The sequence below is a fragment of the Chaetura pelagica genome, unplaced genomic scaffold, assembly GCF_000747805.2.
Source record: "Chaetura pelagica isolate M959 unplaced genomic scaffold, ChaPel_1.0 scaffold17, whole genome shotgun sequence".
In the NCBI taxonomy this organism is placed as follows: Eukaryota; Metazoa; Chordata; class Aves; order Apodiformes; family Apodidae; genus Chaetura; species Chaetura pelagica.
This window is the reverse complement of record NW_009970726.1, coordinates 4,031,781-4,054,076: the sequence shown is the minus strand read 5'-3', so window position 1 is coordinate 4,054,076 and position 22,296 is coordinate 4,031,781. Positions and strand designations below refer to the sequence as shown.

At 36.8% G+C, this 22,296-nt stretch overlaps 1 protein-coding gene across 1 annotated transcript in view; it reads left to right on the top strand.

Annotated features, from left to right (window-relative positions):
- The window catches only part of ARMC4 (armadillo repeat containing 4), a 79,154-nt gene that overhangs the window by 41,881 nt on the left and 14,977 nt on the right, over positions 1 to 22,296 (top strand). Inside the window, exons 17-18 of the mRNA XM_010007034.1 lie at positions 12,462 to 12,650; positions 13,236 to 13,457. Of these exons, the coding sequence (XP_010005336.1) occupies positions 12,462 to 12,650; positions 13,236 to 13,457 (411 nt within the window). The remainder of the gene's footprint in view (positions 1 to 12,461; positions 12,651 to 13,235; positions 13,458 to 22,296) is intronic.

The window sequence follows — 22,296 nt, the reverse complement described above, 5'->3', positions numbered from 1 at the left end:
GGTGAGTGTCAGCTGTAAGTCATCTTCCATGAATTCTCAACACTGAGCTGTGGTAAAATAAACGGGGAAGGTTTTGTTTCCCATTAGAAGTTTCCTGGAATATCAAGTAGACTTCTATCCTCAATCCTTGTGTAGTAATATCTCCCAGTTTTATTTTACCTCCATATTTAATGCAGCTTTTGCATCTTCTCTCTGCTGTACCACAAATATGAATCCTTTAACATGCCATTTGACTATGTCCTAAAGAATAGGAATTCCTTCAAAGTCCTAGATATACTTAGCAGACAGTGTTTCCTGTTTGAAACTGAGCACTGCTATTGATTTATATAGATGGATACAAACATATGGATGATATAGAGAACATTTGGTCTTGATTTTGATAGCTTAAGCATTTTCTGTGTCTTCGCAATGATTTCTAAAATTGCAGCTTTCTTGCTGCTTTTCAAGCATGCTGATTATTGTGAATTATCTTTCCATCTTTTTTAAAAAAGTGTACACTCTAGTATAATAAAGTTCTTTGTTACATAATGGTGGGGTGTATATATGTCTTATCTGCCAAGATAGGACTATACCTGCCCTCTCTTGGACAATATTGCTATAACTGGATGTTAAAATATTACTTGATCTCAGAACTGAACGCTTGTTGCATTTAAGACTCTGCAACCTGTAGTGCCAGTGTAGAACTCCATATTGCTAGAGCTTCCATTAAAAGCACTTTTTCAGAAACTAAGGGGATAGAGGACAGCTACTGAAACTGTAGACTACATAGGGTTTTTTCATGGTTGTTTTTTTTTCCCCCCTTGGTATTTGATGAGTGTAGGCTATGTACATCCTTAGTGTAGCCATCCTCCTTTCATCTCTCTTGGCTGCCTGCCCAAATGCTAATCTGTGACCCCACAAAGAGTTCTTTGTGTGAGACTGAGGCAGAGTGGCACACTGAAACAAACCTACCAATAATACCCTTTCCTCTGACACTGAATGGAAAGAAATATGTAGAAAGCAGCTATTATAGCCACACTGGAAGAGCAGTAACTATTTCTATCAAAACAAAATGTTGATTTTTTAATGCAAAGTTAGAAATATTCAACAATTTACATGAACTTTCAAAAAGCAGTTTGGTTTATGCAGTGCTTGATTCAAAAAGCAGTAGTAAGTATATGACTTTAAAAGGATTATGTGTTTTCTGGCTTTTCCCAGCCTGTGTTTGGGACTGCAGACCATGTTTCAAATAGCTGTGAGCTTGGAATCTGGATTTGGTTTCTCTTTATATTCTTTTGTGGAAGCTGTAGTGGTTCTCTTCTGTACTGTAAGGATTAATAGATGAAACTGAATTTACTAATAGTATCAGAAATAAATTTTTATAAGAAGGTAATATGGCATCCATATTTCTGCACAGATATTTTCTGTAAATATAACATAAAGGTTATTTTGTAGGATATTTGTAAAATCTTGGAAACTAATCTATCTTATTGATGGAGCTGTTACTGTCATAGTATGCGAATACATGATTATCCTTCATGCACTTGCTCTCACCATAATCTGTTTGATTGGAAAGTCTACAATTTCTGTTTTACACCATTTCTGTTTTATCTTTGGGAGATAAGGGTCACAAAAGGCCAAGACTTGAATTCTCAAGATGTTCAGGTGCTAGTCAGTTTTGAACTTTTGGGTCTAACGTGTTTGCCTACTGTTACACAGGAAGTTAATTGGAAAGGAAGCAGAATCCAAGTCCCTGCAACCCTAGATTATATATGTTGAGAGTTTCATGATGGTAGCTAGTTCAGACTACTTCCCATAGAATAAAATTTATCAGTATTATATAGCTAAGTGATATTATTTGCTAAAGTGTTATGATATAGGTCAGTGTTACTTGGTCCGTGACAGATCTAAGACTTTTAAAACAGAGGATATAAATTGTACACTGTAGTACATAAACTGTAATAGCTCTGACAGTCACGATATTGGTTTGGTATCAGTCATTAATTCTGTATACCAGAATTCCTTCTAAATGGTTTTAGCCTTAAGAATTTCTTGTAGAATAATGATCTTACAGGTAGCCTGGCAGTGATATAATTTGGGTGGTAGAACTCTACTGAGAAAATTTGCACAACACCTGTGAGTGCTACTTGTGAGTCTTAGACAAATATCTTATTATTTTTGTTAAATTAGTCCTTGCATTTCTTTAAAATTTAAAACTGATAGAGACAAGATTGTAATTTATTCAAAAGAATTATCTTAATAGAAGCAGATTCTTATTAATTAGTTCCTTACATCCAAAAGGAAAAATTACTGCTGCAGGTACATTGGTAATGACAAAGTGTAAGTGCACTGTCCAAGAAACACAAATTATTATGAAAAATGGCTAAGAAAAGTCTACTCAACTCTGTTGGTGTTGGAACAGCAATATTTGGTTATGATGCTTCTTTGAAAAACAGGATTTATAGTCTTCTCCCAGTGTATGCCAGCCCAAACAGAAAAATTTAGAGAAGCTCTACAAAGGTGTTATTTGGGCTATTATAAAATTCATCCAAAGGCATGTTGCCAATAAAGGGAACACTGCCAGCTTGAGTTTGTATGAAAATACCTATTTCCTCACAGAGTAACCTTTAAATAGTATGTCTAAAAAAAATAATAAAAAGGCAAGTAAAAAGTTGTAGAGGTTATTTTCCTTCCTCTTACTTAGTAGAGTTTTGGGTGTGAGCATTAGAATAGGAATGGTAGTGTCAGACCTCATCCTTTCCTCTGTGCTTTGTGCTTGTGTATCAGCTTTCAACTTTCAAAGTTTCATTTTTAGCCTTTGTTGCAGCTACAACTATGAAGTCTTTCTTAAAGAACTTCAGGGAGCCAGCTATGTACAAAGCCTGTCAAAATTATTTAACTGAACAATCTGAGACTGGGGATTTGAGGGAAGAGAGAGAGAAAGTTCTCCTATTTTCTTAAAATGTACTTGTAAAATGACATCTCACACTTTTCTGATTAAGCGTGATTCCCCACCCCCTAAGTTATTGCATCCCTTTCAGCTCTGCAATGGAATTTCATGGTTGTGATGAGGGATGATCAGCAACCTAAAGTTGTCTGTGTATTTTGTACATACAGGGAAACAGCACTTCCATGCTGACACCAAAAAAAATAATCAAAACTAAACCAGGTAGAAGAAGGAAGGGCCATAGGATGGGCATGTGTGAAGGTCAAGTAGGCTTCAGTCTTGCAAAAGTATTACATATTGAGGAAGTGACTTCTACTGAAGCCAGCAGTCTGGTGTTAACCTGTGGGTGGAAAATATGCTGCTGCTGACCCATGCTATTTAGGATTCTTACATAAGTTTTGCTTGTTGTGGAAATTTTAATGTAACCATATGTATAAAACCACAGAGAAGATTTCTTTACTAAAAGTAACAAAGACAGGTAGTTGAACTTGGAAATTCTTCTGGTATTTGACAAATAACATTATTTACAGTTTTTAATTAATTAAGATGCTTTGTATACACATTTTACTAACTAAAAACCATAGTGCATAAAGATCAGTCATGACCTATAATACAAACTGCTCTTCATTTGTTCTATACTTAAAAAAAAAATGACATGAGTAGCACCAGTACATTTTTGCTTACTTACCATTCTTTGGTTAAACCTGTGATGTTGAAGTTCCCTGCTTGAGTAAGAGCAGCATTTTCCAGTTTCTTTGTTTTCCTTGCTATGCTTCTTGCACTTCTATACAGGAACTTTGGCAGTTCAAGCTTACTTTCCGTATTCCTACTTGTTTTCTCTAAACATTATAATTTTAAACATAAATCACACCTACATCTCTATATTTGATCCAATTCGTATTCAATTTTTAATCTCTGATATCTGGATGTAGACTTTCCAACTGTTAAGTGTTTCTTATGAAGTAAACTTCAAAAGCATGCTGAGGAGAGAAAAATTTTTGGAATTTTTGACTTGGCCCTCAGGCCTTCTTGAGCACCAGAGGTTTGGGAAGCCCAGCAAGTTAGACCTGACTTGGTGGATGCACAGCTGGCTGCACACTTGCCAGGTGCATGCAGGACCAGCCTATCCAATGGTTCTTGACACAGGCCGCAGAGAAATTCAGTGAGCCAAGTATCTTGAGAAGTTGCAGCCTCCTATAGATGTGTTACTCTAGAGGTCCTGAATGGACTGCTATAACTTGCCCTGAGCTTCTTGATGTCTACCAATGTAGGACTCCAGGTCCTGTAAAACACATAATGGGAAAGCTGGGAAGTGAAGGGAAATGAGGAGGACAACCTGTATCTCCTTCACTGGGGAGCCTCCGGACCTGAATTCCATGCAAAGCTGCTTCCTGAGAGCTTGGAGACCGTAAAAAGCTAAATAGCTCAGGAGCTTCTGGAGACCTCTCTTTCCAGCTGTTTGGCAGCCCATCAGGCAAGAAGTCAGGGATTCTGTGCAAACCAGAAGCCAAGCAGCCTGGCAGGCTGCTCACCAGCCATCTGGCTGACAAGAAGAAGATGAAGAGGCACGTTGGTAATTTAGCCTGCCTCTCTGCCTGGTTTCTGTCAAAACTTTTCAAGAAGTTGTTGTGTTCTTATGGAAGGTTTTGGTTCCATTCCATTAGCATTTTCTGATGGAATACTGTTCGACTGGAAAATATTTGACCAGCTTTCTTTGTAACTTAGTTTATAAAGGTTCACATGCTAGTCAACAACTTGTCATGTAGCTTCTGTATGTTTAAATTAGACTTGCTAATTGGATGTTAAAACTCTATAAAAAGTTTAAACCCCATCCTTCTCACGTTTTTTCTTTCTCATATTTTTTTTTTTTTTCTTTTTTTGCTTCTTGTCCATCTCATTCTTTTCCTGTTTTTACCCTCTCACTTGCCACATGGGTCTTCATAGGTTTTAAGGCAAGAAAGGAGCATGGAGATCATTGTGTCTGATTTGCTGGGTAATATAAACCAGAAATTTTCAAGCAATCATTTTATCTAGCACCGAGGCTTTTGATTGAACTAAAACATATTTTTGCTCAGATTTTCAGTGGTCTGTAATGGTACATGTAAAATGTGATACAATTGCCTCCTCATATAGCAGGCCAATTATGGAAATGTGTCAGAGTTACAAAGACACAATTTATTAGTTTGTGTTGTCACTGCATTGATTGTTTACCTAGACTGCCATCATTCATTCCAATATTGCTGTCTTGCACCTCCACAGTATTAAACTATACATTAGTGATGACTACCTCATAAACATATTAATAATTATAAGAAGTTTGCTCAGACACTTATTTGGATTTAATTCAATCAAAAAAACAACTGAAACTGGTTTTTTTTCAGTTATTCAATATTAACTCTTCCTCAGACATCCATTAATAGAATGTTTCTCAAAATAACCTGAAGCACATAATGACCTTTTCTCTACTGTGACCTCAAAAGACTGATATGAGCTTCACTGCTTCTGTGAAAAAAAATAAAAATAAAAATAAATAAAATAAAAAGGATTTTGGCATTTACTCAGAACTGAACTTCGGTGAGAGTTTTGTGGAGGAGGAGGAAGAGTAGGTGTAGTTCACCAGAATGAAAAGTAAGGAAGACAATAGACAAAAGGACTGCTAGCGATCACGAGTGACTATGTAGACATTTTTCCCCCCTCACAATCTTTTAGACAGCATGTACTGCATGCTTTCATGCCTAATGTACTTTACTTTTGTTTCTTGAAACTATCAATAGCAATTTATTTGGCAAGTGTGTAACTGTGTGATCATTACATCCCTGAAGGGTCAGGAGTAAGGAATTCTGCTCTTCCAGGCTACAGAGTAGCATTGGAGCCACGTTAAAGCTGCTTTGCCTTGCTGCTCTGTCTCTAGCTGCTTCAGTGAGGTGAAGAAGACAGGAAAATCCATGTTGATTGTCTGCTGTTGTTTTCCCAACACATTGCATTTTTGCAACACAGAAGACTCGTGAGGTGTAATGAAGCAGTTTCATCTTACAAAGTTTTTCTTCATCAGTTCTGCTGTAGTAGAAACCTCCACAGCTGTATAGACAGGAATAAAATTAGCCTTTAAATATAAAATATTTTCATTAATAATACCATTGAATTGCTTAATAAGAAAAATCAATAGAAACTTCATTATATACTTTGTATTTCCCTTTTTCACTGAATAGGTATAAGATAGAAATGTATCTGTTTTATGTCTTTATTTTGGATTTTAAATTGGATGAAAAGTTACTCAGTTGGCAACAGGTGATGGAAATGGACAGCTTCCTTCCTTAAGTAAAAGGTAGTATAAAGATGACTCCTGATAACTACAGTTTATTTGCAGAGTCATACCATCACTTTTTTGGGCAAAAGCAAATCAATTTGACAAATTAGCTTTGACACCTTAAGTTTTTTAAGATGTTCTTAGAGAGAAATACTGCTTGTTTTTACTGGAGAAACGTGTATCTTTCAAGTGGAGTATTTTTAAAGATAAACAACGTGGTTTTGTAGTATGGTGTTTAGCTTTAAATCTTTCAAATAAAGAAACTAGTATTCACTCTGGAAGAAATAAGAAAGGAATTATATTACAAGAGAATTCAGTAGTTCTTTTACAATAACTTTATGTCTCAACTTAAGGCTGATGAGCTTTATTTACTTCATGAAAATAACCACCAAAAACATATATAATATGACGACAAGAGAACTAAAAAATCCTGAATGTTCTCTTTATATAAATACTGCAAAGATCAAGTTATTTTTTCCAAATCTGTCTTTCTGCAAATATCATAATGCTTTCTGCTCCTAATTAAAAACGAAAAGCATAAAGCTCGTCTATCTCTCAGTATCTCTGCTCTAGGCAGAAACCAATGCAGAAATAAACGAAAAAGGAAGGTTAACTACATTTTGTTAATGGTTATGAATTTCAACAAGATGAAAATATGGGATTGAGCAGTAGCAGGATGAGGGTTTCGTTAGCACAGCAGGTAACTTTGCTGACCACAGCAGATGGTAGTTGCAAGATAGGTGTTTTTTTACTGCTTGTGTTTGGAAACTCCTCCCTTTGAATTAAGTTTTGAAGTAATATTATCAGTTTCTGAGTATTAAAACATTGCTGCCCACTGTTTAGAAGATAAGATTATGTGACATCATGAAAAATCCTGCGCATCTTTTTCAGCTACTTAAAATATAGTTTAACAATTTGGATTTCTTTATATCTGTCACCTCAGGTTAGATATTACATTAAAAGTTATAATAACAATGAAGGTTTAAAATTAAAAGATTTCCTATTAATACTGCTTTCCTCCCCCACAGTTTTAAAAATATTTTTAGTACTTCTTTAAAAGTCTGTGTTTGGCCTCTCATTTTTGTTCAGCTCAGGAAATACTATTGTTAAAACAGAAACATTTGGCCTATGATTAACACATATACTCAGATGTATACAATAAAATGGTCTATTTTATTGTTTATCAGTGGGAGTGATTTTATCAGTATTTTTATCTCTAAAGGCTTCTCCTTAGGCTTTATTCTTACCATACCATTTTTTCCCCTGCCTAACTCAAACTGAGTAACCTTGTTAAGACAAGTCAGAAGGGGGCCTACAGGAAAGCTGGGGAGGGACTTTTTTACCAGGATGTGTAGTGATAGGACAAGGGCTAATGGTTTTAAACTGGAAGAGGAGAGAATTAGGTTAGACATTAGGAAGAAATTCTTTAGTGTAAGGGTGGTGAGACACTGGAACAGGTTGCCCAGGGAGGTTGTGGATGTCCCCTCCCTGGAGGTGTTCAAGGCCAGGTTGGACAGGGCTTTGTGCAACCTGGTCTAGTGGGAGGTATCCCTGCCCTTGTTGAGGGGGTTGGAACTAGATGAACTTCTAGGTCACTTCCAACCCAAACCATTCAATGATTCTATGATTCTAAGAACTATGTGTAAATTCACTTAAATTCATTCTTCTTTTATTTCAATTTGTTTTCATCTAGCTGTATTCTAAGATTCTCTAAGCTTTCTGAAATACATTGTTTGTTGAATAACTTCATATAGAATATCAAAGGAAGTAAATGCAGTTTAATGGCTATATTAATAGATTATAGCTTGCAGTATGTAAATACTGAAGTGTAAGCATAATCTGGGACTGGAAATGGAACACTTTCCACTTCAAGTTCCATATCAAAGTCTTGCTATAACCCAATAGTCAACTACCCAGTGTTTGAAAGAATGACATTTACACTCCCACAATAAAGTTTAAAGACTACAAGTAAATACGAAAGTTTATCTCACACAAGCAGCTGGACATGACAAACCTTTTGGGTTAAGTCTCACCAGAAAAAGTTGCATGTTGATTAATCTATAAGGGGGAATGTAAAGGTTGTAATTTTTTTCTATGTGAAACAAAAAGTACAAAAAAGATTTCCAAAGACATGTTATATATATTATTTTTCTACCCTTATGATACAAAAATGATATGCATGAAAATGCCCAGGAGTATTTGGAAACTAAAATCACAGAAATTACTTTAGACTTTATAATATGAACAGCTATCTGATCATTAATACAAGTTTTCTCAAAGAACATAGATTCAAAATAATTAAATCCAGACCTCTGCAGTCACAGAAACTTAATATAATTTCTTCTTTAAATATCTTTAAAATATGGCAATTGTATAGGATAATTACACATCTATCAGTAAAAAAAAAAAAAAAAAAAGAAATTTAATGTAAAATTCAAGTGTGTGGGTTTGCTAAATGATACCAAAAATATTGAATTTGTTGTTTACATTTCTCTGGGGGAGAAAAAAAATATCTTGTAAGTAACAGAACAGATTTTATAGCTTTCATTTCTCTCCTCCTTTCTGCTCATTGTTCTCCAAATTTCTTACTTCTTTACTTTTCTCTTTGTCTTGCACAGACCACCAGACTACACCCACAATCACATTTGGGAAACTTTCCTGACATGTGGTTTCTGCAGTTTCCCTCTGCTTTTCATCACTGGTCAAAGGTTCCATCCTTGTGTTTAGCTGGTTTCACAGATGATTATTGAAACTCTTCTCTTTTACTTACTGCTGAATTGTTTATATATTATACTGTCAGTTTAATTTGACCACACTCCTTTGCAAAATGGTAGAGATTATAAGCTTGACAGAAGAGAAATATGACAAGTAGGGTTATAATCACCTGGAAAGAAAACACGCACAGGTAGGAAAACAGAAAATGTACATATTAGTTCATTAAGATGAATTATCTTATCTCTTCATGGAACATCTTTCAAGAACATTAATAATAATAATACACAGACATCTGATCCATGCAGAAAAGCAAAATAATTTTCATGTATAACAGGGCCCCTTTTGATTCTTAGACACTTTACTAGGGAGTTTTTACCTTTTTAACAGAAGCCTTTCTCATTTGTTGAGCCAGTATCTAGATTCAAGGTAATGCATTCTTCAGTAGTAACTTTTAAGGAGATTAAGTAAATGTAAAACATCTTATTTTCTTTCCTTCTCCTGTGTCTGCTAGTTTAGCTCTCTAGCTGTCATAGGTAAGAAATTTCTGTGTAGAAACCTACTATCTACTGCCCTTGGTAAAATCTTAAGATGTGAAAACTGAGATGAAGAAATATTTTTTTATTCAAGTGATTGTAGATACATTTACGTGGTGGTATGTATGCACTAGCAATGGTAGAGAAACTTGTATCTTAGTGTATCCATGGGAAACACGCTGTAACTCACCTCCTTTTATGTACAGCTCACATGGTAACAGAAGTGGCAAAGCACTGCCCTTCCTTCTGTTTCTCTCAGCTGCTTTTCTGAGTCACAAACCTTTATTGTCCATCTTCTGCATAAGCATTTAGATCCTCTCTTAATTTCCACAAGGATCTCTGTTTTTGGTTTATTCTGGGTTTTGTAGGACTTCAGCACAAATTTTGCTCTTGGATACTATTCTTTTCCCACATGCTGTGGCTTCTGGTTTTGACCCTGACAATACAGGGCTTTAACCTCTCCATTCCAGTCTAAGAATTGCACTGCTTGTGGTGGCCCTACCCACTGCTTTTGCCTTCTGTTAGGAGGAAACATCACAGCTAAAAGTTCTGTTTGGCCTTTGGACTCAGAAATACAGAAGAGGAACTGCAGCATCCTCTGGAATTTTTACTGAGTCCATGAACAATTTGATGGATTTGCTCAGCAAAGCTAACACAATACAATTGGACCTGACCCTGTCCATAAATCCACGCCCAAAAAGAAGTAAATGTAATCTAAACCATCCTTGGTCTCAGGGTGACTTTCTAGCCCTGAGAAAGTTCATACTAACCATGTTTGCGTTTTCATGTAGTCCTAAAACCTTTCAGTTCTAAAGAGTTTCAGGAGAGTGTCTGGTAGTTTTTTATCAAAATTGTCCTGTTGACCTGTTGAAGGATGCAAGCAAAAGGAGTTGCACTTGCAGGCCTTACATTCCATCTCTGAGTTACTGCTGATCATTTGGTCAGTCACTTTTTTCTATCTTTGCAGTCTAATAACAGTTTGACACCAGGCCATCTGATGCCACCTGCAATGCCACCACAATGTCACCAGTAATCTCCTCTTGACTATTTTCAGTTGGCTCTGTGAAGATTATGATTTAGGTACTAAAGGCATTTACTAATTTAGCAAATAGTTCCATAAAAATTAGATTACTGTCAAATAGCACCTGAAGTTCTTGCTCCTGATGGTTTCTGGCCTATATCTATGTAGTAATCAATAATTTGTTTGCTTTTCTTAAGTGTTTTGTCTTAAGGAATTTGCTAGTTCATGTATTCATTCGACAAGTAACTCTAAGAGAAATACTCATCTTTCCTGATCCACTTCTGAAAGCTTGAAAATCTCTCAAAAAATACTGAACTGGATTATAGATTGTATAAAGAAGTCTTGATAAACACAAACATCTAAGCTTAGTATAGAGGTCCTCTCAACTAAAGTAACTGATGAGCCAAATGATGAGCCAATAAGCAAGTAGAAAAGGTGATTTCTCCAAATTACATTGCAATACTTGATATCCTCAGGTAGGCACTTGAAGTATCACCCATCCTTTTGCTAATTATTGTGTTTACAATTAAGTTTTTGAAAATGCCTGGTGCATTTTGCAGTGTTGTCTTTCCAGCTCTGTATAACTAGGCATTCTGAAAACCCCTTCTAGATGGTTGTTGGCAAAATGTTGCTCAGCATTACCCACAGATTGAATGAACATGAGAAAAATCATTCAACAAAGTAGGTATTTTTCTATTCTGGCATTGTTTCTGTCTGTAAGGAAACTGAAAAGACATTGTCTAAAATAATGTAATCTTACTCAGTGGAACATCTTACCAAAGAAAGAGATACATTTATTTTCAAGCATCTCAGATTAGTGGAGTGCAATGGATCTTGGTGTACAGTGTTGGTCAGTGATTATGTAAATTAATCAGTTAAGAATTTATACTTAAACAAAAATTAGGCTTATAACTTGTGTGCTTTTAAGGGTACATGAAGCACTGTATGCTTCATGTCACTTTATCAAATGCTGTCTGTTCCTCTTTGCTTGAGGCAGCCAAATGAATTGCATACCTGTCAGTTCAATCTCACAGTGCCAAAGCTTCTGTTTTTTTCTGGTTTACACATTAACTTGTAAACATGCACTTGATAATTTGACTAATTAACACAAGAGTGTGAGAACAACCAATGCTGTGTCAGACCAAAGGTTCACTGACAGTATTCTGTTTCTCATAGTGGCCCTCAAGGGATGCCTGAGGAAAGGTAGAAGAACAGGGCAAATTGTAGCCATGTTCCCCTCTTTAGAATGCTCTTCCACCTTCAAGAAATCCAGATCTGTATAAAGTATTCAAGATCAGGGCACACAGTTTAGTTTTCTGTTTGTTTTCTAAGAGCATACTTGGACACTTTCCCAGAGTCGTGTTTCCATCCTATAGTCACATTTTACACTGATTGCTCGTCCTCTGAGATGCACCATGGTTCTCCTACACTTGCTGTCATGGCTAATAGAACTCTTCTCTTAAATGTTCCTGCATTCATTTGCATTGATAAAAGAAAATAATATTACCACTCCTTTGTTTTAGCTGTCAGACTTAATGTAGGAAGTAAAAGACATTCTGACAGCCTAAACAGGGGTGTTTGTTGCTGTATTATCTGTCCCAAGGTATGTGAGGCACCCACCCACCTGGCAAATATGATACAGCAGGTAAGGGAGACCTGCATGCTTCTGGAGTGACAGCTGGAGGCCATAAAGTATACCCTGTGTTATCTAAAATGACACTAGATGCCTTTATTTAAGCATTACATTTCTGCCTAGAGGGTGGCATGTAAAACAGCCTTAATTCTCATATGTCAATCAAGAGAGCCCTGAGTTCCAAATTAACCTTATTTCTGGTGAAGGCAACACACCAATAGCTGCAGTTTTGAATAATCATGTCATGCCAATCTCTTTTTTTTATCATTTGCATATAAATACAGATTGAATATTTGAAAATAATATTTCTTTTGATTTTCATTTAGGATGCTAGGGAAATGGTTCGATCCTTTGTTGGTGGCTTGGAACTGGTAGTCAGTTTGCTAAAATCAAAGAATAAAGAAGTTTTAACAAGTATATGTGCAGCCGTTACAAATATAGCTAAAGATGAAGAAAATTTAGCTGTTTTAACAGACCATGGAGTCATCCCTCTGCTGTCCAAGCTAGCAAACACAGTAAGTAACTGCTAAACATATTATACTAAGTATATGAGTTTCTTATGTCACACTGCATTATACCCAATTAAAACATTATGACAAGAGTGATAGATTTTGCAGCAGATACAGGGAAGAGCTGTAGAATCCTTCCTCTGTGAGATGCATATTGGACAGGAAACCACTCTGGGGCTGGTACTAAAATTGCCTTGGAAGATGAGCTTCATTTCAATTGAATCTGTTGCTGAATATTGCTTTTGAGAGATACAGCTGCTGTATGAAAAATGCACAAAGGTTCAGGAGAGTAATAAATCTAAACCATGCAGAGAATCTCAGTGTTAAGGCTATATGTTACATTTTATTGCTAATCTTATCTAATTTCCAGTCAGTCTGAAAGCACCTTTGAAATAATATAAAAATTCATAGCACTTCTTTCAAAGAGAGTAGGGACTACTAGCTCCATGCCTTACAGCTCTCTCCAGTTTTCAGTTGTACTGCAGTTAAAACAGGATGCCTTAAGGATGTTTGAGAATACAATTTATGTTTCCCATTAAATCTTTATGATATTATATTGTCGATACTTTATTATGCTTTTACCTTCTTCAGAGAAACAACAAATTAAGACGTCACCTGGCCGAGGCCATTTCCCACTGCTGTGTGTGGGGGAACAACAGAGCTGTGTTTGGAGAGGCCAAGGCTGTAGCCCCACTAGTTCGTTACTTGAAGTCAGATGATCCGTCAGTTCATAGAGCTACAGCTCAGGCTTTGTACCAGCTTTCAGAGGATCCCAACAACTGTATCACCATGCATGAAAACGGAGTGGTGAAGGTGAGGTGGAAGGTTTTTCTTATTTGGAATTGAAATTATTGAAGAGGTTTGGCATGGTTAAATGAAGAGACCTTACATTTGAAGTAGTTCTTGAATACCACTATTTACCTCAGTTTTTCTGAAGTTTATCCTAAAAATGTTTGGGTTAGTAGTGAATTAGTGAACAGTATATCAGTGCTAAAGATTACAGCTAGGTGCTGTAATGGAATGGAAGGAATGGAAATATGATGCGGACATTCACCTCTAGAGGACTTAACTTGTTTCTGACCTAGGATGGTAGTGATGTCACATCAGCATTTTATCATTCTCAAGTGACTTCACCAAAAGAAGTTGGGTTATCTTAATGGATAGCTGCCTAGTGAGGCAAAAAGTCACCCAGGAACTGAGTGTAAATGGATTTGGGGAAAAATTAAGATAAAATAATAGAACAGCGTAGTTCATCTGCAGCTGATTCAATTAATTCTGCATTTACTAATAAAAAATCTTATTTTAGAAGTTAAGTATGAGCCCATTCTGCAAAGGCCTTACTCTAGAAAGATTTTTTTTCTCAAAAAGATTTTTCTAGCAAGTTTTCATCTCACTAGTCGAAGCCAGTGGAGTTATTCCTTTGGCACAGAAGAGGTAAGTATTATGGCCTGGAGCTGTAGATTGCAGGAGCTCTCAATTTTCTTAAATTTCCTGAAAGTTTCACTGTTTGCAGACTTTTTGTTTTACTTCATGTTCAGGTAAGTGTATTGAAAATAAGAGTTGTTATGGTGTAGTGTTACTATTAATGTTCATTTTGTGCCCGCACTAATGACTGTGCACTTTATTGTGGGCAGTTTCAATTCTGGCATAGTCTAATGGTCCTACATTATCATACAGATATCTTTATTTTGCTGTATCTGTAGTCAGGTTAAAAAGATCCACTGGTCAAAAATGTTCAAAGACTCAGTTTAAATGCCAGTTACTTGAACCGACTCAGATCACAGCTGCATTGCACTGGTTGCATAGCACAGGGGAACATATACTGTACAACAGCTTAATTTGAAACTAGTGTCTGATGGCTTTCTAATGTTGCTTATCTTTTCAGTCAACTGACATAACCCATTTTCTGCCTTCCAGTCATCTGTTGTTTTCATTCATTTTATTATGGAGGTTTTAGGTTTCCTAAATTGTACCACACTGAATGTACTGTATAAAGGTGATTCTTATGATATACTTTTGTAATAATTCCATATGAGTCTAGGTTCATCTTTATTTTTCAGTCCTAGTTAAAATATTTAAACTAAATAAAAGCATTTATTTGCACTTGAAGACGAATAGGGATGTAGAGAAAAGTATCATAGGTGTTTAATTTTTTATTATTCACAGTATTCTGGAATTACTATAATATTTTAAGGGACAGAAAAAAAGAGAACTGATAAAAGGAAGAGTGAAACTACAAAATTAAGGAACGTGGGTTATGTTTGTTGGAACTAAACTTTCTGTCTAGGGTGCACATCTCGTGTATTTTTCTAATGCAACAGATGAGTGTCTGGATGTGGGTTTTTATGTGGGTCTGTAACAGAACTAAAGTGGCAGTGCCTTTCATAACTGGTAGATGGCCTGAACACATAAGAGGATATACGACCAGTTCTCATCACCTGTGCCATTTGTATCATATAAGCAGATGTGCATTAGTAGTATGATGGGAAGCAGCTGCATTTGGTCCGTGTTGAGACTAACAGCCAGGGTAGCAGTTCTGCTGAAAAGGACCTGGAGAATAGGTTCAGCAAGCTGAACATAAGCCAGCAGGGTGCCCGGGGAGTGATGAAGGCTAATGGGATCCTGGGCTGTGTTAGCAGGAGCACAGCCAGTAGGTCAGGGTTAGTGACTTAGCACTTACTAAATCACATCAGGAGAACTGCGTTCAGTTTGGGCTCCAAGTCCAGTGGAGGGCCATGGAGATGGCTGGGGACTGAAGCGCAGGGATTGTGAGGGAACTGAGCTTGTCTGGCTTTTAGAAAGAAGGGCTCTGGGCAGCAATGCTTGTTAGCAGGCTGCCAGTACCTAAGAGAAGCTTATTGAGGTGACAAAGGCAGGCTCTTTACTGTAAACTGACTGCAAACAAAACTCGTTCTGTAATTAATACTTAAATGCAGCCAAATCTGATCAAGAATTAAGAGGTTAAAGAGTGTTAAGATAAGAATCACATATGATTGTGCATTGCCATGAAGGACCTGGAATAATTCTTCATCCCTGCTAAGTATCACAATATGCAGAAGTCTTGGGAAGTATTTTTGGAAGTGGTTCAGAATATCAGTGAAATCTCCTCTAAACTTAAAAGGCTGCACTGTTGCTTCACACCATAAGCCATTCAGTTAGGTAGACTGAAATCTCTTCATAGCCAGGAGATGACTGTGAACCAAATCCATATCTGGGAAAAGAAACATTATGATTCCTTATATTAATTTTCCTTACTGAGAGCAAACAATGAAATGTCATTGGAAGACACTAATTTACCTGAAGGAGTAGTTCTCACTAGTCTCCCAAAAAGTAAAAATAATTGAAGTTCACTGGAGTGTTTTCAGATAAACTAAATCAAACTAGTCAGGTAGTTGATGTCATTCATACTAAAGACTGTCAGCCAATTACAGACAAATGTCCTGAGTAAGTGTAAATCATTACACCCTCATATTATGAGGGTGGTAAGACACTGGAACAGGTTTCCCAGGGAAGCTGTGGGTTCCCCTCCCTGGAAGTGTTCAAGGCCAGGTTGGATGGGATTCTGAGCAACCCGTTCTAGTGGGAGGTGTCCCTGCCCATGCAAGTGGTTGGAACTAGATGATCTTCAAGGTCCTTTCCAGCTCAAACCATTCTATGATTCTATGATGATTAAGAAGAGATCTGTCCAGCTCCTCAAGTAAACTGTGTTCTGTTCAGTGTCTTCCTGAAGTCTATGTGCAGAGCATAGAAATGCATGTCCTACAGTCACCCAACAAATGTGTAACAATGAGGTGTTAACAATTTACAATTGTAAATTGAGCCTTGGAAACAACTTTGGTACTTATAAAATCAGAATATATTAATTACTTTAAGAAATCCATCCAGCTGAAGAAATTCTTTAAACCCATGCCATAATTAGTATAAGAGCTACAGATAAGTATTCAAGGTACATAGAATTATCTTATTCAACACCTGCACAAATTTCATTTTTCTATGTGTTTGTTCAATTATATTGAAGTGAACATTCATGGAAGTGCTTAATTACAAATGCTGCAGACATTACTCTGGAGAATATGAAGTGATTATATATAAACAAACAGAAACATTCTTCACAAATAATATTTGTGTATTTTTAATTATCTGGATATTTTAAAATAGCGTTTTTTCTAACATAATACGTATAAATGGAGCTGTTATTAAAGCTTTATTCCTTTAAGTCTTTGAGAAATCCTTAACAAAAGGCAAATTGGTAAAATGAGTAAGTCTTAACAGTAGGACTCTGGAACAGTTCCCAGCTCCTATGTCCAAGTGCCATAGCCTGGCCACATACTGACTGCACATTAGGACTAAATCTAGATGCATACATTCTGTTCTGTGGAAAAAAAAGTAAAAAAAGAAAAAAGAAAAAAGAAAAAAAAGAAAAGCAGCTGCAGAACTGGAGCCACAGTGTGTAGCCATGTTGCAAAATTCATTTGCCTTTCAACTAGGATGTAGCCAGTGAGAATCCAATATCAGTGTATGTGTTTGAGTTAACAAGGATGAGAGATTCATGTTAATAAACTGTGAAAAACTTGTTCTCCTTAGGCCATAAAGTGACAGAAGTGCAGTGAGAGGTCATCAGAGCTAGCTCTCTTGAGCTATCTTAAGCATTCTTAGCAGTCTAGCTTTGGCAGCAGGGAGTTCAGTATCAGGTGATTCACCTTATTCTAGCACTATAGGCATATCCATTTTGGAAAAAGTGTGTAGTTTGGTTTTGCCCTGATTTTTGGGGGAATAGAATTCTCCCATGCACAAGAGGACAATACCTGTGATTGTCTAGAGTCTCTAACCCTAATAAAACCTAGTTTAATTAGCAATTATCCTGCTGGAATGTTCCAAACCAGTTTCTAGTGCTTGTATGTTGTGTTATACCTAGAATGGCAAACCCGACAAGCAAAGTGTAGCAACGAACAGGCCTTTTTGGAAGATGTATCAGACCAGTGAGACACAGTGGTTCCTATCTAGTGAGGGTGCCCAAATAATTAAGCAAAGCATGGTGGGCAGCTGGGAAAATATGTTCTGTTGCACCTATGATAGTTTCCCCAGGTGTGCCAGTCCAAGTGCTTCTGTTCTTTGTAGCCAGAGCTGATCAGATCATGAAGCAAATCAACACACACACCGTGACAGCCCAGGGCACAGCCAGCCAATCCACCAGTGCTTATGTGCTGGCACTGTTGGAATTACCATCAAGAATCAAGTGCTGGACTTCTAGAAAGGCTAAAGAGGCGTTCCCAAACGGCAAGGAGAGTGGGAGGAGAAGATTTAGTTGCTCAAATGCTGCAGTCTCTGCAGTGCTGGATCTTGCCAGGCCGATGCAGTTGTCCTGCCCAGTGCAGGTGGGGCAGCAGCGCTGGCTCTGTGCTACTGGGCATCTTTGCACCACACTTCCCAGTGATGTCAGAATGCCCGGTTGTTTTCATTCTTCTAGCCTCTTCAGTGAACAGTTGACTGAAAGCATACTTTGTATTTATGTAGGGGGTTTTATGTACAGATTTTTCCAGGTCCTATAATATTTTTCCTTCTGGAAAATTTGCCTGGGTTCCTTTAATATTTTTTCATCCTTTTACCAGATATCTGGTGTTTCAGTAATCATGCCCAGTTGGATTAATGTCTCAGCTGGTGTGGTTCTGACTAGCTTGCAATACATGCATAATCCCAGGTGTTCTTCAGCACATGTTCATGTGCTATGTTCACATGCACAGAAAGCCTGATGCTTCAGGGAAACATTTACTCTGTGTGAATGACACAGTTGCTGACTGCTTGAACGGTTGGTCAGAGACTCTCTCAAAGCATCAGACATTCTGACCACTCACTACACAATGTGTACATACATGTTACTGTTCAGGAAACCAGGAATAAAAATACATAGGGAAAGTAATTTCAGCCAGATGCTCTAATTTCACATTTTGCCACTGCTGCAGACATGTTTGGTAAGCCCAAAACAACAGGAGTATGTGCATGGTTGTGAGAGAAAACCAGGGTTCCAAGTTTTCACCTATTTGAAAGTACATCCAAAATACATTCTGTTTTCTCAAGCAAGGCTATGTGACAAAATATTGGAAGTACTGCTGTATGTCATCTGCCACGTGAAATTCTGAGTAGATAAACAGGGTGATTTTGGAAGAAGTTTAAAAAGACAGTTTATGGAGTTTTTCTTTTATGTTCAGTTACACACTCAATATTCTTATGACTGGGAATGAAACAATAGTTATGACCTGTGACAGATGAATCAATGCTTTCTTTCAACCAAACACCAGAAAATATTTCCTCTTTCTGAAGTAAAAATTCATGGTTATGCTGGAAAAGAGATTTGTATTTTGAAAGACCCAGTAATGACATGTGTGACAGTAGAAAGCAGGAGAATTTTTTAGACATCAGACTAGGGAAGAGGCATCAACCTGAATTCAACATTGGAAATAGCTTTCCACAAACCAAGGGAGAAGAGAAATCCTTGGTGGGGCTGGCAGTTTATAGCCAAGATCAGGAGGATTAACCAGCAACATTCTTCACACTTGGAGTCTGTCACAATTAGAGGGAAGAGAAATAGGAAAAGTCACAGACAACTGAAAGTATCCAGCTATCACCACATTCTGGAGGGAAACAGCAGAAAAAATCCCTTAAAATGTAGCTGTTGCAAAGGAGCAAAGCTATCTACCTATACATGACTGCTTCTGAAACCTTAGAACAATCAAACTTGTTCATGTAAAGTTTTCCAGCTGTCCACTGAAGAGTACAGAATTTTTATGGGGAAGCTCTTTTAAGATTAATTGTAGAAAGGCTGTTCTGCAAGGCACACACAGATGAGAAGGTGCCACTTCTTTATTAGTGAAAAAATGAGTCTAAACATGTTTTAACAAATTCAAGTCATCTGAAGATCCTGAAGGAGTATTTAAATCACTGACCTAGAGACCAAGTCACTGTTTCTAAATTAATGCAGTGCTTCTCTGTGTTGGTCACACTTTTTCTTGGTTATATTGGCAAGGCATAGATTAGGATATGCTTCTGAAGTGAGTGAGAGAGGATGGTGGGATGTATAGGCACTTACAAAGCTGCTTATGATAATACTTCTAAAAGACCATGTATTTTGGAAGATTCAAAGTATATGCAAGTGAAAACCATGTAACTGATTGTCATGGGTCGTTCTTACTTTGAAAATGAGGAAAGATAAAAGGTAATCTATTGTGGAAGTTGATTTCTGACTTTGTTAGGGATTTAAAGCATTTGTTTTTGTGGCATATCATTATTTCTGTGTAAAGAAGGTGTAGGAAAGTTGAATGGCCTCATTACCTACAGAGTTGAGGCCAGTCTTTTATGATAAGGCTAATGAGCCCTCTGAGGAGGTTATTAAAGAAATGAAGAAAAGGGAAAATAAGCACCCAAAATCAAGTTGTGGAAGAACAAAATTAGTCAAAGTCATAATTTATTTTAAACGCTTACATTGTGGACATGCCCAACTGACATTTGCTCAGTCTTATAGTCAAAGAAGAGGAATAGATTCTTTACTGTGCTTCATCTCTCCTAATTTAGACATCTGTGAAAAGATAAGGCATCTAAGTCTCTACTGGCAGTATTTTCTAGTCTTCTTTGGCTATAATGGGAGTGCAGGTTCAAAGTTGAGATCTGCACATCTGCACTGTAGGTATCTGTGTTTAATGGGGTGAATCCCATCCCAGGACAGTGAAGAACTTGTTTAAATTACTATACAGTCCTGTTCACTATTAGATAGGAATGACAGAGTTCTGAACAATAGTGCAATAAGAAAGAGCTATTAAAAAAATAATTTATTCTCTTCCTAGAAAAATACAGATGAGAAGCATTTATATGCTATGATGGTGATGATACACTATCTGCCCAGCAGTAACTGAAGCCCATTTTGAACATGATCTAATAAAGCCAGATGTTTTAAATCAGTGGATCTAACTAACTTGAGTCCAGGGATTTTGAAAAAGATCTTTGGAGTATTGAGGATGGATTCCTTTCATCTAACTTTGGCCACTTTTAGGTATGGAGTTTAAAGTAGTCTAAACTAAGACACCTCCTGTAGTCGGTGGAAAGAGAGGGAGGCACCTGCAAACCTGTGCTATCTGAAAATAGATGCCCAAGATATCTGGAGGGAATAGGCTCATGAAAGTCCCTAGTTTTCTCCACTGAGTATAGAAAGGACCTAGGTGACTAGCTCAGACTAAACATCTAGCTTTCAGACAGCTGAATTTAAATTAATATCCTCCTGAATGTTGTTTTTCAACAAGCCTTGCAGTACAGGGGAAGTTACAGGGCTGGAAGAAGGGTAATGTGCCAATATTTAAAAAGCCTAAATATTATAGCCCTGTAAACTGGACAGTGTTCTCACATTAAATAATCATAGGTACATACATTATAATACAAGAAGGGATCATTTTATTGATCTAGTCTGACTGGCCTTGCTCATACAAACCAGAGACATTGCTTCAATTTATTTCTGTTTGGAATAGAGTATATCTTTTAGAAAAACACTGACTCTTTACTTAAAAAATTCCAGCGATGGAAAATCCACTGGAGCCATCAGAACTTGTTCCAGTAGTTAAATGCCTTCCCCATAAAAACATTTTCACCTTATTTGTAGTTTAAAGTTTGTCTAACTTTATCTTATGCATGTACATGTATGATACTGTTGCTTGGTAAACTGAAAAGCCCTATGTAACTTCTGTTCTCAGATACATTCTTATTGAGTAAGATAAAATTATTTGTCACATTGTCAATTTTAAAATTAGCTAAAATAGTGTAATCTGGGATGGAATTTCTGTCTTTTTAATTCTTTAATTATATTTGTGTGTCAGTTCTGAATTTTTTCTTTTTGAACTTCCCTTTTGGACTGAATTCCAACATAGTTCAAAACCAGCTTCCATATTCCAGTAATATCTGTATGAATACTTGAAACAGGTAAAATAACTTCCCTGTTTCTATGTAAGCTCTGTTTGAACATCAGAGCTTTTAATTATGCTGTTTGGCCAAAGTACTGCCCTTGAAGTTCGTATTCAGTCAGTTTTCTACTTTGATTTCCATGTCTTTTTGGAGACTGTTCCTCAGGTTAGACCTTCACGTGCTATAATGTTGACCTTCGTGCACAGGAGTAAAAAAATAGGTAATGTTGTTAATGTAAATCACCAGTGAATTTAGACCATGTGATACAAGTTGACTTTATTTCCCCAGGAGATTAAGTCGGATTTGAATTGTTGTCAATATGAGTTAGGTCTCATTTTATAAGAACAATTCACAATTAAAGCAGCCAAAAACTTTATTCAAGCATTTTATTGTTTTAGAGAGGAAAATTATGAAAGATCAAGACACTGACTCTTCTTGTAAATGCATGTAAAACAAAATATTGCCTTTCCACAATGGGTGATTGTAGGTCGGACAGAGATATTATTAATCAGAAAACTGTTCACTGGCTGAGAAAGTGGAAAATACTTTTGAATTATGTAGATGCAAATGCATTAAGATTGGTAAAAATAGTAACAGTGGCTTTGATTGTAAAGTATTAAGCTAAAAAATGCCTGTTCTGCTTGTCCATTAAATTCTTCATTTGCAAGTACTTGCTCAGATGATACATTAATGTTCTACAACATGTAGGGAA